Raw genomic sequence first — 20,117 nt, forward strand, 5'->3', positions numbered from 1 at the left:
TTTTTGTGAGTTCCATGCAACTCTCAAAACTGCTTAAAGAGGCCTTTTAGAGAATCAGCCCTGCAGTAAGACTGGCCTTTAACTCAAACATGGGTATTCTCTTGGGTCCTCCCCTTCTTCTCACTCACAGCTCTTCTGTGATAAATATTGGCTCCTGGCAGCACTTTTCACATTATCAGATCACTCTGCAGCTGTTTGCTGGTAATGAGGTAGTGTACAGGGTAATGTTGTCTTTAAATGGCTGTGGGAGAATACAGGGTGACACTGACAGGATTTCTATTTGGTGTTGTGAATGACAGCTTGTTGGAAAATCAAAATAAATTCAGCTGAATGGAGAAAACAAGCTTACAATGTGCAAATACAGTATTAGTGGTGTGTAGTTCGACACAGTCATGTTGATTATTATCTAAGCATAACGTAGCAAGATGACATGAAATGGAACAAACACTAACGGTCGGCTGGAGGGAAAACAACTGATTGACGTCAGATAACTGGAAGAATTCTGTGAAATGGTAGCTTATCTATAAAGGAGACCACATATGGAACACTCAAGCCACCTATTCTTGATTACTGCTCAAATGTTTGGGATCTCCACCAGGCCAGATTAAAGGAAGACAATGAAGCAGTTCCAACATGTGCTGCTAGATTTCTTACCAGTATGTTCAACCAACACACAAGTATTATGGATATGCTACATGTGGGGAAGACTATTGAGAAAGTTTAGAGAACCAACAGATGTAGATTATTTCTCATTTCATATTTCTGGGGAATACTTCACATCACCAGGAAGTCTCTAATACTTACACAAGATTGGTAGCCTTTTGGCATCAACATTCAGCATACATTGTGAATCTTCCTGAAAACCTACTTTATGTGTATTTAACAAGATCAGCTGGTCAGTTCCAAACTGTAGACGAAAACAAGCATCCCTAGCCCATGGGATCTATGAACAAATGCAGAAAAGCTAAGAGATGCCAGTTCTTGCCTCTCTGGCAATTAAAATAATGTCCCAAAACGATTTTTTCGGTTAGTAATATTTGAGGAGACTCATAAACACAAAATCACTGCTCCAATTTAAATAAATGTGTGTTTAAATACACAGTAAAATGATTAATGGAAAATCTCATAAAGATGTGAAACAAATACTAACAAAGAAATAGATGGGCTGGCCAGTACTTACCTCAGCTCAGTACAGCCGATAGATACACAGAACAGAACAGAAAATTTATGTTCCTAGCTTTTGGAACTTTGTTCCTTCATCAGGGAGGAGAGACGGGAAAGAAAGGGAAGAAGGTAAAGTGGATTCAGTTACTCACAACCCAGGTTATGAAGCAACAGGGAAAGGAAAACAGGTAGGGTAGCAAGGATGGAGGCGTGGTTGTCAGAAGGAAGCCAAAGATATTCTACTGTAAGTACTGTGCCAGCTTCAAACCAAAGAGGATGCATACAGAAGTAAAGAGGTATATAGTATAAAGATAAACACAACTATGTAGGATGAAAAGATGTGTGAATGGCTAAAGAGGAAAGGGAAAGAGGAGAAGACTGAAGAGTAAATGGGAGTGAGGTTGTTTAACATAGTTTCAGTCCAGGGGGATGGCGGGATGAAAGGATGTGTTGGAGTGCAAGTTCCCATCTCTGCAGTTCCGAGGGACTGGTGTTGGGTGGGAGAAGCCAAATGGCATATATGGTGTAGAAGGTTCCTAGGTCCCTGGAATTATGCTGGAGGGCATGCTCTGCTACTGGGTATTGGACATCTCCTAGGCGGACAGTTCGTCTGTGCCCATTCATGTGCTCAGCCAGTTTAGTTGTTGTCATACCGATGTAAAAGTCTGTGCAGTGCAGGCATGTCAGCTGATAAATGATGTGTGTTGTTTCACAAGTTGCCCTGCCTTGAATTGTGTATGTTTTACCAGTAGCGGGGCTGGAGTAGGTGGTTGTGGGGGGATGCATGGGGCAGGTTTTGCAGCGGGGTCAGTTACAGGGGTAGGAACCGCTGGGTAGAGAAGGTAGTCTGGGAATATTGTAGGGTTTGACAAGGATGTTACGGAGGTTAGGGGGGCCACGAAAGGCAACTCTGGGTGGTGTGGGGAGAATTTTGTCAAGGGATGATCACATTTCAGGGGTGACTTGAGAAAGTCATATCCCTGGCGGAGTAATTTGTTGATGTATTCGAGGCCAGGATAATATTGGGTGACAAGGGGGATGCTTCTGTGTGGTCTGGGGGTAGGAACATTGTTGTTGGATGGGGAGGAATGTATTGCTCGGGAGATTTGTTTGTGGACAAGGTCTGCAGGATAGTTGCGGGAGAGGAAAGCACTGGTCAGGTTATTGGTGTAATTGTTGAGGGATTCGTCACTGGAGCAGATACGTTTGCCACGAATACCTAGGCTGTAGGGAAGGGAGTGTTTGATGTGGAATGGATGGCAGCTATCAAAGTGAAGGTACTGTTGTTTGTTTGTGGGTTTGATATGGACAGAGGTGTGGATGTGAGCTTCAACAAGATGAAGGTCAACATCCAGGAAGGTGGCTTGGGTTTTGGAGAAGGACCAGGTGAAATTCAGATTCGAAAAGGAGTTGAGGTTATGGAGGAAATTAAGGAGTGTTTCTTCACCATGAGTACAGACCACAAAGATGTCATCTATAAACCTATACCAGGGCAGGGGAAGCAGCTGTTGGGTCTTCAGGAAAACCTCCTCCATGCAGCCCATGAAGAGGTTGGCATAGGACGGAGCCATCCTGGTTCCCATGGCCATTCCCCTGAATTGTTTGTAGGTCTGGCCTTCAAAAGTGAAGTAATTATGGGTGAGGATGAAGTTGGTAAGTGTGATAAGGAATGAGGTTTTTGGAAGATCTTCGAGTGGGCGTTGGGAGAGGTAGTGCTCAAGGGCAGAGAGACCATGGGTATGTGGGATGTTTGTGTAAAGGGATGTAGCATCTATGGTGACAAGAAAGGTTTCAGGTGGGAGAGGAGTGGGAATGGATTTGAGGCGTTCTAGGAAGTGGTTTGTGTCTTTGATGTAGGATGGGAGTCTGCGGGTGATAGGTTGGAGGTGTTGGTCTACCAGAGCTGAGATACGTTCTGTTGGGGCTTTGAAGCCTGCTGCAATGGGACGGCCAGGATGGTTCTCTTTGTGGATTTTGGGTAATAGGTAGAAGATAGGGGTACGTGGCTCAGGTGTAGCGAGTAGGTCTATGGAAGCCGCTGTGAGGCCTTGTGAGGGACCTTGGATTTTTAGGATTTTCTGCAGCTCAGTCTGGATGGAGGGAATGGGATCCTGGGTAACAGCTTTGTAGGTTGAGGTGTCGGAGAGTTGACGCAGTCCTTCTGCCACATACTCCACACGGTCAAGTACCACAGTTGTGGAGCCTTAATCCGCCAGGAGGATGACAATAGAGCGGTCTGTTTTCAGCTCCTTAATAGCACGGGATTCAGCTGGGGTGATGTTGGGGGTTGTCGGGATATTTTTCAAGAAGGACTGGGGGGCAACACTGGATTTGAGGAATTCCTGAAATGTCTGCAAGGGACGGTTTTGGGGGAGGGGAGGAGGATCCCTTTGAGAAGGCGGTCGGAGCTGTCCTAGACAGGGTTCAACACTGGGTCTAGTATTTGGGGGCTGTATTTGGGTAGTGAAGTGATATTTCCAGTTGAGGTTCCGGGTGAATGAGAGGAGATCTTTAACCAGGGCAGTGCGATTGAATTTAGGCATGAGGCTAAAGGTTAAGCCTTTTGATAGAACAGATGTATCTACTCCAGCCCCGCTACTGGTAAAATATACACAGTTCAAGGCAGGGCCACATGTTAAACAACACATGTAATTTATCAGCTGACATGCCTGCACTGCACAGACTTGTACATCGGTATGACAACAACTAAATTGGCTGAGCACATGAACGGACAAAGACGAACTGTCCGCCTAGGAGATGTCCAATACCCAGTAGCAGAGCATGCCCTCCAGCATAATTCTAGGGACCTAGGAACCTGCTACACCGTATATGCCATTTGGCTTCTCCCACCCAACACCAGTCCCTCGGAACTGCGGAGATGGGAAATTGCACTCCAACACATCCTTTCATCCCGCCATCCCCCTGGACTGAACCTACGTTAAACAACCTGATTCCCATTACTCTTCAGTCTTCTCCTCTTTCCCTTTCCTCTTTAGCCATTCACGCATTTTTTCATCCTACATAGTTGTGTTTATCTTTATACTATATACCTCTTTACTTCTGTGTGCATCCTTTTTGGTTTGAAGCTGGCACAGTACTTACAGTAGAATATCTTTGGCTTCCCTCTGACAACCATGCCTCCATCCTTGCTACCCTACCTGCTTTCCTTTCCCTGTTGCTTCACAGCCTGGGTTGTGAGTAACTTAATCCACTTTACCTTCTTCCCTTTCTTTCCCGTCTCTCCTCCCTGATGAAGGAACAAAGTTCCGAAAGCTAGGAATGTAAATTTTCTGTTCTGTTTTGTGCATCTATCGGCTGTACTGAGCTAAGTACTGGCCAGCCCCTCTATCTCTTTGTTAGGATTTGTTTTAAACACACATTGTGAGTTATATCGTTTGTCTTATTTTAGGAAGTTCATAAATTTTCCAGTTTGTAATATATGTATCACCATCATCATCATCATCTCATTCGACACCCACTGTTAAATAAAGGACATCTCCTGGTTTAAAGTAATATTTCAATGATTTAAGTTTTTTTAACTTGTTGCAAAACAGACTGAATGACACTTCCATTGATTATATGGCACATATCATACCTGTAGTCAATTTCTTCCCAAATTTGCTGCAGCATGTCAGGCATAACTTGTTTCGTTGCAGCATAGATTCTTGTCCCAAGATCTATTACACAAGCTGGGAAGGGTGGTACAAGTACAGTATCTTTGATGAATTCCCACAAGAAAAAATAGAACAAGAGGTGTCAGGTCTGGTGAACGTGAGGCCAAGGAATCAGCGTACCTCAAACAGTCCATTTATTTGGAAAGCAATTAATGAGAAAGTCCCAGATGACACTGAGATAGTGCAGCAGTGCCTTATCTTGCAAGAAGTGTACACGGTGTTCTTGGCCTCATCAGTCAGCACACTTAAAAAGTTTTCCAGCATGTCTAAGTACACTATTCTGTTGACTGTTTTTTTCTTGGAAAAGAAAGGGCCATAGACTTTGCTCTTGCTCAATGCACAAAAGACACTAAATTTTTGGCTGTCACAAATATTTTCCATGTTTTGTTGTGGATTTTCACTCCTCAAGGCTTACAGTTTTGTTTATTAACTTACTACTTAAGTTAAATGTCAACTCAAAACTAAGGATAATAGTTCCAATGAAATTTTTGTCTTTATCCAAATGATGTAACGTTTCCCCAGAAAAATCCTTATGACCTATCCGAAAAATCCTTATGATCTATCCTATCAGTGTCTTTAGTTCTTGCACTATTGTTAATTTGTATGGTATGAGATACAAAGGTCTTTGTAGCTCATGCCAAACAGTCACACATGCAATGCCTAGCTCACAGACAGCACTCTAGGTCTATTTTGTAGGACTGTTAACAGAGCTTTGCCTTACTTGCACTACAATGCCATCAGACCCATTTGATTGATATAAGTAATTTTATGGCTTACCGAGCAGCTGATCTCAATGACACATTTCTGCCATTCATAAATGGTAGGCTTACTGGGATGATCTCTACCATACTTAGCATGAAAATTATGTCACACAGTTATTACAAACTATGATTCATCAAACCAAACATGCAGCAAGCAAATGTGGGACCAGTAAAGGCAGCCATCTCTGCTTTAACTGTTGCTAGTGCGATATGTACTAGCTTATTAAGAGTCAAAACTGAATCTATTTTCCTATTATTTCACGAGTAGTCCTGTAAGAGATAAGAATAAGTTTGTAAGAATTTTAAACATTTCAAAGTCCTTATAGAAACACCCCAAACATCATTTTCAGTCTTCAACTTGTATACTGGCCATCTAGAGAACATTCTAATATGGTCAGTAATAGACTCCCATGCTGAAGGATACTATCCACACAAAAGGTAACCTTGCCTTACTGGTTTTCCACAGGCTGTTCATCAATAACTCTGGTCATGCCCATGTTGTATGCTAAGCACCTGGCAGAAGCACTGCATCTTGAAAGCACTGATTCTTCTCTTTCCCTCTGCTCCAGTTGTGCACATTTATAAAAGAAAACAGACTCCATATAAAAATCTCAATAAACTGTTTCCTTATCCCCATGATGACAATGTTTGAGGCGAGAGGACTATTACTTTTTGTTTGTAGCTGTCTTAACATGATTTGTTCTGCATGCCACATGTATCAGGCTGTACCCTTTTGCTCATACATCGCTTTCAAGATATCTGGAATTATCCATATTGAGCAGCTATTCCCTATGTGGAACTATATCAGCACTTGTCTCATTCCAGTCATTACAGATATCTTGATATCTTCCTTATTTACTTCAAGACAATACTCCACATTAAGGATAGACTCTTTTCCCACCAGATATTTGTTAGATCTCTTTACCTATCAGCGATAAATGCCATGTTCTCCACAATATGTGGTTTGCATACACTATCTCCCATTATTTTCATTCCACCCAAATGTCACAATTATTTCTTACTTGATTAACTTCTTGGGAGTATACATTAAATGATAGTGTTGTAAGTAAGCACCTATATATGAATCTCTACTTCACGGCTGGTACTTCATCTGCATTGCAAATCCTATCTCATATTTGTACAGATTCCTTACACCTCTTCATTTATATACACAAGAATAGTAAAAAACGGTACTTCCCTAATTGTACGCGCATACAGTATAGTACGATGAATACATTTTTAAATGTGTAGGTGGTTTGGTTATGCGAAATTTGGTACACAGAGCTGCCAATTCTGGCAGCAACAGTGGTTCTAATATGGTGGATCATGAGTTGAACTGAGCTTGGATAAAAGATATAGATATGTCATTCCATGCTGATTCCACTCTGTGCCACAGTTTATCAATCACAGTGTGTGCCAAGTGGTGGCAAGCCAATATCTTGGTAAACCATGCCCAGATGTTTTCACTGGGTGAAAAATTTGGAGACGCTCTCTGTATAAATGTGGGACAGACAGCAAGGGCAACAGGCAGTCTCGCGTTACCTTTTTGAAAGATAACGTCATGGAGATATTGAAATAGGGTACAGCACCTGGCCTTAACATATCATAAATGTAATGTCTACTGCCCAAATTAATGGTTGTGTGGACCATAACTGATCATGTTGTGTATCCAATGACAGCCCGTACCATCACACCATATGCAAGGCCCTTGCGACAATGATGAATGCAATCCATCAACATTCATTCTCTTCAGAGTCTCCATACATAGATGCAACAATTGTGATACTGTATGCAGAACTGTGACTTGGCTGGAAAGATGACATGGTGCCACTTCTGTATCCAGCGTTATCAGTGAGCACAGCATTGTTGGCATGTCTCTCTCCTACCATGACAAGGGAAACCACAACAATGATCGCCACATTGAGATTTCATGGTGCTTCAGATGTCATCGCATGGTCTGTGTGTATATTTGTCATGCTAATAAGAACCTCAGTTGCAAACTCAAGTATGATCCTGCAATCCAAACTGCCTGACAACCCAGGTGCTAGGCACACAGAGCCACTGAGGTCCTGCTTGATGCTGAACCCACTGATTCCATACTTGCACGATAGTCAAGAGATCCTAGCCAATATGAGCAGTAATACTGTGTAACGATAAACCACAGTCTTAATAGGCTACAATGCTGCCTCACTCCAAATTCGGACACTTGATAATAAGCATTTCTCCTTCTTGCATGAGAATCACATGATCTTCTCAAAAGCAACAAATATTCAAATGTGATTTGTGAATGAGAAGCTCAGGGCACTATGCCTTGTATACAAAATGTACACAATGTTACTCCTCCGTACTTCATGCAGTTGCACTGAAATACTGCCCTTACACATCTAAAGCATGTAGTACACTGACATTTGCACATTGCATTGGATTTTCATAGTGTTGCAACTTTAATGGCCAGCAGTGTATTTCACACTTATATCTTTTATTGTGTGGACAGCCAATATCAAAAATGTTACTCAGCATGTCCACATCCACCACCAGAGGGCACCATCAAATACAATACAGCATCTACAAACAAAACCAACTCAAAAACTTCCTGTCATAATGACATCACATACCACACCATTACGTCATGTGCCAATGCAGACAAGTGGAATTGGATGCTTCTGTTGACCCCACATTAACAACATTCGGTCAGTGTGTGGTTTTATGTGACTGTACACGATTTTCACATTTATCTGGCATGTGACAGTCTGGGTTTTCATTTTCAACCTATGAAAATAACATACAAAAAAACAACAGACACAGAAAGAAACTTACATGATTCATAAATATATTTTGACATGCAGTTTCTTCTGTTATGGTAACTGACAGTTGTAGCAATAGCTAGGGCTTCCAGCTAACACATTAAAATAAAACAATTAGAAAGTCACACTTGGGTAACTGACAATCATTAGCAGACAACATCATGGAAAAACTTATTCTGCTGAAAGAGAAACATGGCTTCAAAGATTTGTGTGTGCTCCAAAATTAAATATGCATAATTTTTTTTCAGAATTGATTTGGAGACAACATTAGGTTCGCAACAAACTACTTTGATGAGCTGCTTGCTGTGAGATGGGAAGATAACTGTTCATAAATTACCAGACTCAGTTTACAGTAATACTAGGCAAATCTTGTTACTATGTGGAGTCTGCCAACTAGCGAGTAGTGTCCTTCATCATGAAAGATAATTTTATAATGCTTATTCCCAGCATCACTTAAAAAAAAAAAAATAAAAATAAAAAGCTCTAGGTACACTCAATTCACAAGATACACTTCTGGCCAAGAAACTAAATCATCTTAGTTGCCAGGATGTGTCAAAAATTACAATATTGTACAAGCTTATCTCTAAATTGGCCCTACATTGCAAGTCATTGATCTCGGTGGTTACTTTCTATGATAGGTCATTATGTATAGTAAGCTCATAAGTGTACCTACATTAATACTCCAATGTTGCTGGAGGCAGACTTAGCTAAGTCTGATTGTATGTATCCTTGTAACTTTTCAATACAACTCTAACTCGCACTGCCATGCAAACACAACAAACCATATTTTCTAGGAAAATGACTCATAAAAAGTGTATTCATATCATAGATTTATGTTATATTCAGCAAAACACCTCTGGCACTGAGTGTATAACGTACTATCTGTTTACTTAGTAAAAATAGGTACTTGGAACGCCAACCGTACCTGAAGGATGAGAGGTTCTGGGTTTATATGCATAATTGTCCATACATTTTGTAGAAATGTCTTTGTATCTATAGCTTCATTCCTTAATTTTACATGCTGTAACAGCCTGTTAACCCCAGATGTTGTTGGACATACGTAAAAATCACCTGACAGAACGTCATTCACTGAACCCTCACGACTTGTGAGACCCTTCATATAATTTTCAATCACTGATAGATTGGTGACATGAGAAACGGAACTAGTGACGTTGCAATTACGCCCCTCGTTTCCACAAAGTTTATTATCAAGTTGTTCTAGTTCCCAATCGCTACCCAACTTCTTAACCACAATCTTTACGTTTTTATACGTTCCAAACCATACGTTCTTATATCCTATAATATTAATCACCGACGCTAGACTATCAAAATTGATTAATTTAATGCCATCTCCCAACACAATCGGGCACAAATCAACCCCGTAACATGCAGGGCACTTTCCTAGGTCTGCAAGTTCTCTGATATTCTTCGAGAGGGCATATCTAGCAATCAGTCTGAAAATTAGAAGTATCACAATCACACAAACACATGACTTCAATTTTTTCCTTCTGACTGTTACACACATCACATGCATCCGGTTGGAACAGACACATTAGTCTTAATTCACATATTTTATATGAAAGTTTTCCAGGGCATGTCATATTAAACGGAACTCACAAAACTCGTAAACGAACGTGACTGTTGGGTACGCTGCTTTCGTGTTTGGTTTATGCGTATCAAGATACCAAGGTGATTTTGTCACCCCAAAAGCGTGTTTTTTTTAAATTGGGGTACTTCATTAGTGCGGATTGGAATCTATTGTAGACAAATTTTGATCTTTATTAATAGAAAAATAAACATTCAAAACATTGCTCAATTAAAGTAAATATCAATGTAAACATGCAAATAAAAAAGTGACACCCAATGAGGTTTATTTATGTGACGCCAAAGAAGGACTTGTGCCTATGAACAGCAAATCTTAGTGCCGATCGTGTGAGACGATCGGTTGCGCTCGACTGGCCTTGAATTTGCAGTTCGTAGCACAGTCTAACATAAGACTGTGGTTCGCAGTGCTTTCCTGTGGCAGACAGCGTAAACTTACTGAGCAGTAGTACAGTAGTCTCCTGTGTGCTGCACTTGTGCTTTAGTTATTGTATGTTTATGGTAAAACGAATTTCCTTTGGATAATGGAAAAATATAGTTGCAATTAGTGTCCTGAAACATAGGTCAATAGTAAAAGCTTATATCGCCAAATTTGCCCAAGATACAGGCACAATAATCAAAATTCTCGTAAAAATTAATAATACTACCCAACTTTTTTCTTACTTTAGCTACTGCAAACTTCTTCATAACACCAGTTTGTGACCCAAGTAATATGTTTCAGCGCAGCATGCATACTGTCATTGATAGGAAATTCGTCATTCCGATTTTAATATTTTGCACCTGGTATGCAATATGAAACGGATTTTGTTTCTAGTGCATTTGATACCCTGTTAGAATAATCACAGTCAGCAACAAAATGACTTCCGAATATAAAAACCAGGAAACGGATGTCCTACGAAAGACGACGGTAATGAGTTCAGATTTTCATTGCAACTTTAATGAACTAAAATTGTAGATGACAAACTGAAGCAAAGTAAATAATACCTATACCAGCTATCACAGGGTCACATACAAAACATACATGGAACTAAGTAATAAAATAAAACACTCGTTATGGTCAATTCACATTAGTCGTCTTGTCACGTCAAATCATTTCAAGTCACATCGCACCAGATCACGTGATTGTGATTGTTATTGGTCCTATAAATTACCTTTTGTACAGCCATGAACTTATAACATAGACACGTCATTGTGCTTACAATCTAGACAATATATACATATAATTGGTTACACAGTAAATACGTGCAACAGTTTCCACATTACATACATAATATTACATAATGCAGAATGATTAAAATATATGTGATAAAGTGCAGAATGATTAAAATATATGTGATAAAGTGCAGAATGATTAAAATATATGTGATAAAGTTTAAAAATATATAATTTTTTGACATGATATTATCTTACATTGGGCATGAGTGGTTCTAATTCCAGTTTACTTTCTAGCACTAAGTTCTATGCTAATTTTTCTTTAACTGTGGTGCATACAATTTGCCACTCAGGTTGTGCACATATACTCAGCCACTCTATAGAATCCTTCTTCTACGAAAAACTTTTCTAGGGTTGCAGGGAACACCCCAATTTTGAAGTTTTGTAAATGTCTTGTAAATGGTTGTATTAATTTGGTCCAAAGTATTTAGTCTATGTCGGTCCATTATTCAATCCAATAAACTTTACCAACAGCCATATACATGAGGTTAATTTATTTTATTTCGAACACAACCAGTTTCGGCAATTCATTTTGCCATCTTCAGGTCCCTGCATCATAAAGGAATATGTTGTTGTTGTTGTTGTGGTCTTTAGTCCTGAGACTGGTTTGATGCAGCTCTCCATGCTACTCTATCCTGTGCAAGCTTCTTCATCTCCCAGTAACTACTGCAACCTACATCCTTCTCAATCTGCTTAGTATATCCATCTCTTGGTCTCCCTCTACGATTTTTACCCTCCACGCTGCCCTCCAATACTAAATTGGTGATCCCTTGATGCCTCAGAACATGTCCTACCGACCGGTCCCTTCTTCTAGTCAAGTTGTGCCACAAATTTCTCTTCTCCCCAATCCTATTCAGTACCTCCTCATTAGTTATGTGATCTACCCATCTAATCTTCAGCATTCTTCTGTAGCACCACATTTCAAAAGCTTCTTTTCTCTTCTTGTACAAACTATTTATCGTCCATGTTTCACTTCCATACATGGCTACACTCCATACAAATACTTTCAGAAACGACTTCCTGACACTTAAATCTATACTCGATGTTAACAAATTTCTCTTCTTCAGAAACGCTTTTCTTGCCATTGCCAGTCTACATTTTATATCCTCTCTACTTCGATCATCATCAGTTATTTTGCTATCCAAATAGTAAAACTCCTTTACTACTTTAAGTGTCTCATTTCCTAATCTAATTCCCTCAGCATCACCTGACTTAATTCGACTACATTCCATTATCCTCGTTTTGCTTTTGTTGATGTTCATCTTATATCCTCCTTTCAAGACATTGTCCATTCCTTTCAACAGCTCTTCCAAGTCCTTTGCTGTCTCTGACAGAATTACAATGTTTTTATTTCTTCTCCATGGACTTTAATACCTACTCCGAATTTTTCTTTTGTTTCCTTTACTGCTTGCTCAATATACAGATTGAATAACATCGGGGTCAGGCTACAACCCTGTCTCACTCCCTTCCCAACCACCGCTTCCCTCCCATGTCCCTCTACTTTTATAACTGCCATCTGGTTTATGTACAAATTGTAAATAGCCATTCGCTCTCTGTATTTTACCCCTACCACCTTCAGAATTTGAAAGAGAGTGTTCCAGTCAACATTGTCAAAAGCTTTCTCTAAGTCTACAAATGCTAGAAACGTAGGTTTGCTTTTCCTTAATTTAGCTTCTAAGATAAGTCGTAGGGTCAGTATTGCCTCACGTGTTCCAATATTTCTACGGAATCCAAACTGATCTTCCCCGAGGTTGGCTTCTACTAGTTTTTCCATTCGTCTGTAAAGAATTTGCGTTAGTATTTTGCAGCCGTGACTTATTAAACTGATTGTTCGGTAATTTTCACATCTGTCAACACCTGCTTTCTTTGGGATTGGAATTATTATATTCTTCTTCAAGTCTGAGGGTATTTCGCCTGTCTCATATGTCTTGCTCACCAGATGGTAGAGTTTTGTCAGGACTGGTTCTCCCAAGGCTGTTAGTAGTTCTAATGGAATGTCGTCTACTCCCGGGGCCTTGTTTCGACTCAGGTCTTTCAGTGCTCTGTCAAACTCTTCACGCATATTAAAGGTACCGATGTGTACAGCAATCTGGACCAACACCTCTGAAGGTCTCGCTGTATGATGGTACAGGGTGTATACATGGACAACGAAAAAAAAAATCCCGGATTTTTCCCGGATTTCCCGGTTGAAAATACACTTTTTCCGTGTTAAATGACAGTATACTTTTCCTCAGCACTGTAAAACTTATCACTCCTTTGCTTATGGTTTTATACAACGTTGTAGAATTTCCCAGCACTTTAGAAAATCAAACTCAGAGGGAAAAACACGTATGCATCAACATGTACGCTGCATATTTTCATGTTGCGAAGGTATAAAGTCGAATTCCACCAAACACCGCATGTTACTTTCCGTAGCATTGAAATCGAGATTGCGACATGCTTTTGTAAGCCAGTCATAGCTCATGTTACGTGATCTCGCCAGCTGATCGCAGTATAGGACGCGTGATGTAGTCAGCCAATAGCAAGATCACTCTTAAGTAGCGCGAACACACAAATAAGAAAAGTTAATGGTTTAAATTAATATACATAGTGTTGCTACAAGAAAAACAGAGCTTTCACATATAATATTGGTCTTGAAGATTAATAAGCTGCAAGAGAAGCAAAGCTTCCACATATAATGTTGCTCTTTTCTGCACATGCTACACTTTAAGATACATCACACAAATGTGCCAGTAAAATTTTTAATAACGACGTAAATGTTTGATGATCTAGGCTCGAAATTCTTCTAGGTGGTCATCCTCAAAAAGTTGATTTTTAAATGAGAGTCAAACGCTCTGTGATTTAAGAAATTCATCGTATATTCTCGCACTCATCTTGGGTAAAAGGAAATTTACTTTGAAAGTAACGCTTGTCAAACCACCATTCGCAATATTTTCCTGTGACCTGTTAGAAATTGGTTCGTTTCAGCAGTTGCCAGAGAGCGCCAGATAACAGGCGTCACTGCACTTGCGCAGCTACGATGACGAAGGTATGTTCGCACGTGTAAAACATTAAAAGCTCTTGCATTATGTCACAAAATAAACAAGACATCAGAGAATAGTTCAAGAGCATCGTAATTTCGTGAACCATACTAAAATGCATAATTCGGTTTAAAGTACACATTCAAATGTCCAGATACAGATGAAAATTTTTTTGAGTACCTGTACTGTATTATCTCATGTTTGGCTCTTTATTATGGCATAATGCCATACGAGCTAGAAGATAGAAAATGTGCACTTGAAACACAGCGAGCAGTTGAAACTAGCCACCAGAGTGAAATTAAACAGTTCGTTTCAAATAAAGTGACTGCCTCAGCGCAAAAAATTAATAAAAGCAAAATCTCTTTAGCAAACCGACAAAAATAACATCATTGTTCTGCAAGGTGATTAAGGCTTGACTAGTCCGCAGCTCGTGGTCTTGCGGTAGCGTTCTCGCTTCCAGTGCACGGGGTCCCGGTTTCGATTCTCGGCGGGGTCAGGGATTTTCTCTGCCTCGTGATGACTGGGTGTTATGTGTATTTCATCATCATTGACTCGCAAGTCGCCGAAGTGGCGTCAACTAAAGCCCGGTCCACACGCAACGATCTGTCTGCAAGACATCGGCGCAGATGTCTGTACATGCAAAAGATCGCTGCAAATGAGGTGTGTTCACACGACACAAATCCCAGTCTACTACTCGCCCGCCATCTGTCAGTGTAGAAAAGAAATATCAGTGGCAAGCGACTACGCTCCCCGTAAACGTCAAAAATTTAATTCAGTTATTTGAAATACAGAAATGGAGGAAGTTCTGTTGTGGTCTGTGTTCGCAACTTGTGTTGCAAAAAACATTCAGACCAACCGCAGGAAACAGAGAAAGCGGTCAAAATGGTGTAGACAGTGGCTGCTAAAGCGAAAGCAGTTTTCTCACGAACATTTACTGCGAGAGTTGGAGGGCGAACCTGTTTTGTTTTACATTACCTCTTGTTCCATTTCCTGGCACATTGACACTCCAATTTCATCTTCAATTGTACTCCTGCTTGGTCTTGGCGTTTCTTGACCACTAAGAAAGCCAAGCAGATCAAAATACCATAACATTGGCTGGTATACTTGATCTACTCTTACACCAGATCTTCTAGATTTCTGAACTTTGGATAACTCTTTTCGGTAAATAGTTCGCTGACAGACTTAATTTACTTGACTTGCCTTCATGAACTCATCCTTCAAGACAGCGTAAATAGTTTCACATGTGTTGGGTATTATTTTACCCAACGCTTGTTTCGATATTGCAGCTGAAAATTCCAAATCATTGTAGCTCCTTCCTGTTGCTAGGAATTTTAATGTTACCGCCAGCCGTTCATGAGGAGGAATTGCCCTTGTCATACAAGTATTTTTTCTCATAATATGAGGGGTTACAAGCTTTAAGAGGTAATTATAAGTTTCGACATCCATCCGCAAATAATTTCTCCAGTTCGCAACGAATTTATTTTTTTATTACCGTTTCTCTGTTTGCCGAGGCGTCAACTGCCCGCAGTTTTTCAATTAGAGCATTGTATGCTGCTGGCTTTTTGTCTCAGCCACTATATTCTTTACTTTTAATCTTCCACAAACATGGGTGGTTTCTATATATTTCAATGAATTCACTTACAAACTCTCGAGAACACTGACGAGTATCAGCCATTTTAATGCCCTGAGCGCACAAATACAAACACTAGACTGATCAAAAAGCTGTTTCGCGCCAGATTTGCGGCGATCTCCTGCCCACATGATCCAACTTATCTTCGCAGATGTGGTTTGAACCTACAGATTTGAGAGGTTTCGCTCAAACCTCCAACTCCAACTTCCAGGTTTGCACACACCTCAGGTTGGTGCAAATCTTCTGTCCACACGCAACGATCTGTCTGCGCCGACGTGATGTGCGCAGACATTTGCGCAGACAGATCGTTGCGTGTGGACAGGCCTTAAAAAGGACTTGTAATACGGCGGCCGAACTTCCCCGCACGGCCAACAATGCCATACCATCATTTTTTTTAATTTCATTTCAATGTTTGACTGTCAGAAAGGTGGAAATAAAACCTGAAACTAATAACAAATTTTAGCCTTCCATGATTATGGGAACGTATTTTAATTCATTTTATAGTTCCCCGCCACAGAAATACGTTTTGTTTTCATTTAATGTGAGAGCAATACATAAAGAGGAAACAGCAAAATCACTAAACGTAAACACAGGTCCTGTGGAGATTAGCCACCTCCCCATTACAACTCAGGCTGCACTGTGCATCAGCCCCAGATCTACGATATTCCCGAACCGGGACAATATTAGATAGTGGCGCCGAGCCACACATCTGTATCTGTAAGTGGGAGAAGGTACTACTCATATGCAACCCAACTGCACATGCGCAAGAGTCCGCCCTCAACTGCTCAATCGAATCTAAAGGCTAGTTTACACGGAGACACTAGGTTGCAGGCAACTGCGCTACCGGCCACTGCGCATGCGCGCCGCGCGTTTGCGCAACACGTTGGTGAAACGAAACACTTTCGGCGTGTTCCAACTTTGGCGACATTAGTTGCATGAGTTTTGAAGTTATGTGTGTCCGTAGAGTGTAGACAAACTGAAATATGAAGTGGGGAAAGGAGAATAATGTTCGCTTTTTGAATATCTATGCTTTGCATAGGTGTTTGTGGGATCTGAGTGATGCTGATTACAAAAATAAGCAACATATTGACGCCGCTGAGAACGTCATGTGCGATCGTATCATTGATGGTTTGACAATATCTGAGCTACAGGGCAAATTTTATTGAGTTAGGAGCACATATACAACTGAATTAAGAAAAATACAAGTAAGTGTAATTCTAGCTGTGGCAATGCTCTCGTCTACAAGACTAAAATGTCCTCATTCGAGTTGGCCAACTCTTTGTTGGGGAATATTGTTGACAGAAGGGAAGGCTATACAAGTTCAAGAAGCTGCATTCTTTATTTGATATTCATGTGCCTAAAACGTCGCTGCAGTGCTCCCCAATCACATATATTTGAATTTTGAAATATTGCCACTGTACAGATCTGTCTTCAAGAAAGTAGTTTGCAAACCATTCTCTTATTAATGCGGCCTGCTTCGAATAATTATTGTTGCTAATGTTAATAATTATTACTGTTAATATTAATAATTATTGGTATTAATGAAATGGTGTCATCACCAACTAAAACCGTATCTTATAGCGTGCCGAGTGTTCTCAAATGTAATTTCAGTTTTGGCGACAGTGCTTCATGCATTACAGTACCTTTATTCCTTATCGCATAATTAACTCTATTTAGAAGAAATGTGAACAGTTCTAGTGACATTCTAAGATAATTAAAAAACTTCTGGGATCTTCCGTTATAAATTATTTCAGCAAGGATGCTGAGCAACCGAGCTGACATCTTTTCTTTATCTGGTCACAAATCGAAACACGTTTCTTATTTTTTTCTTATGTACCGATTCCATGAAAAAGGTTTAACTCCATCACATCTCGTGCGACGTGCCAAAACTTCCATTTCAGACGCGACTCAGGGACCCACAAAGTGACGAAACTGAAGTGTACACTGGTGTCACCGTGCCTACAGTCATATATGAAACCACTTGCGTCCAACTCATTCCAAACAATGAGAGACGCAACCGAATGTAGTCGCATAAACTAGGCTTAATGTAAACAGCTGTCACGCCACGATCATCGGAGGCAACTTGTTGTTAGGAAGCATTGCATAATCATCCTAAGGCCTTTGACACACTTTGCTGTTGGTAGACGCTTGTATGAGTACTGTGTTTTGTTGTTGTGTATGGCGCACTTACTTTGCGACTTAAGTTTTTTTTTCTCTGCTTCATGTTTTGTTGCTGCAGTATTATTCTGCAGAAGCAGGATACAGTAACATCCTTTGTTAGAGTATTGGATCTTACCAGTCAAAATCACAAAAATTTAACTGAAAACTAAAACAATGAAAAATTCTCAGAATTCTATAAAATTCCCGGGTTTTTCCCGGTTTTCTCCATGATGAAAAAATTCCCAGGTTTTTCCCGGATCGTATACACCCTGTGGTACAAAATATAATGTGTGGTTAATTGAGGTGATGCAAAACTTTTTTTGATGTGGATACATAAATTGCATGACAATAAATTCACTTATCGACAAGCAGTGTGAAAACAGCAGAATTATACACCCATATGGTGGTATTGCGACACATTTTGTCTGGTTTCATTCACAGGCCGCCAAAATGCATATGTTTGTTTCCCACAGTGCCATTGAAAGGATATTCATAGAGAACAATCTATATATAGAAAATACTCTGCAGCTCTTTGGCTTAGGAAGAGAATATACATCACGAACTTCCTGGATTTGTCACCAGGCAGCAGTAGCGAAAAGCATAACGATGTATTGGTGATCGACTTCACCGCACCTGATCGACTTCATCCCTTCAGACGATACCAAGAATCAAGAATCTTTTTTATTCACCATAAAGCCCGGTCCACACGCAACGATCTGTCTGCGCAGACATCGGCGCAGATGTCTGTACATGCAAAAGATCACTGCAAATGTGGTGTGTTCACACGACACAAACCCCAATCTACTATTCGCCCGCCATCTGTCGGTGTAGAAAAGAAATATCAGTGGCAAGCGACTACGCTCCCCGAAAACGTCAAAATTTAATTCAGTTATTTTGAAAAATAGAAATGGAGGAAGTTCTGTTTTGGTCTGTGTTCACAACTTGTGTTGCAAAAAACATTCAGACCAACCGCAGGAAACAGAGAAAGCGGTCAAAATGGTGTAGACAGTGGCTGCTAAAGCGAAAGCAGTTTTGTCACGTAAATTTACTGCGAGAGTTGCAGGGCGAACCTGTTTTGTTTTACATAACCTCGTGTTCCATTTCCTCGCACATTGGCACTCCAATTTCATCTTCAATTGTACACCTGCTTGGTATTGGCGTTTCTTGATCACTAAGAAAGCCAAGTAGATCAAAATACCATAACGTTGGCTGGTATACTTGATCTACTCCTACACCAGATCTTCTAGATTTCTGAACTTTGGATAACTCTTTTCGGTAAACAGTTCGCTGACAGACTAATTTACTTGACTTGCCTTCATGAACTCATCTTTCAGGAAAGCGTAAATAGCTTCACATGTGTTGGGTATTATTTCACTCAATGCTTGTTTCGATATTGCAGATGAAAATTCCAAATCATTGTAGCTCCTTCCTGTTGCTAGGAATCTTAATGTTACTGCCAGGCGTTCATGAGGAGAAATTTCCCTTCTCATACAAGTATTTTTCTCATAATATGAGGGGTTACATGCTTTAAGAGATAATTATAAGTTTCGACATCCATCCGCAAATAATTTCGCCAGTTCGCAACGAAATTATTTTTTTATTACCGTTTCTCTGTTTGCCGAGGCGCCAACTGCCCGCAATTTTTCAATTAGAGCATTGTATGCTGCTGTCTTTTTGTCTCGGTCACTATATTCTTTATTTTTAATCTTCCACAAACATGGGTGGTTTCTGTATATTTCAATGAATTCACTTACAAACTCTCGAGAACACTGACGAGTATCAGCCATTTTAATGCCCTGTGCACACAAATACAAACACTAGACTGAGCAAACAGCTGTTTCGCGCCAGATTTGCGACGATCTCCTGTCCACACGCTCCAACTTGTCTGCGCAGATGTGGTTTGAACCGACAGATTTGAGAGGTTTCGCTCAAACCTCCAACTCCAACTTCCAGGTTTGCACACACCTCAGGTTGGTGCAAATCTTCTGTTCACACGCAACGATCTGTCTGCGCAGATGTGATGTGCGCAGACATTTGCGCAGACAGATCGTTGCGTGTGGACGGGCCTTAAATCATTTCACAATGATACG

At 40.4% G+C, this 20,117-nt stretch overlaps 1 protein-coding gene across 1 annotated transcript in view; it reads right to left on the reverse strand.

Annotated features, from left to right (window-relative positions):
* LOC126479033 (divergent protein kinase domain 2A) overlaps positions 1–10,062 on the reverse strand; it is a gene marked incomplete at its 5' end in the record, with an annotated part of 102,039 nt that extends 91,977 nt beyond the window's left edge. The window contains one exon of the mRNA XM_050103750.1: positions 10,021–10,062. Coding sequence (XP_049959707.1) covers positions 10,021–10,062 — 42 coding nt within the window. The remainder of the gene's footprint in view (positions 1–10,020) is intronic.
* Between the last annotated feature and the right edge of the window lie 10,055 nt (positions 10,063–20,117).

The sequence above is a fragment of the Schistocerca serialis genome, chromosome 1 (genome assembly GCF_023864345.2).
Source record: "Schistocerca serialis cubense isolate TAMUIC-IGC-003099 chromosome 1, iqSchSeri2.2, whole genome shotgun sequence".
In the NCBI taxonomy this organism is placed as follows: Eukaryota; Metazoa; Arthropoda; class Insecta; order Orthoptera; family Acrididae; genus Schistocerca; species Schistocerca serialis.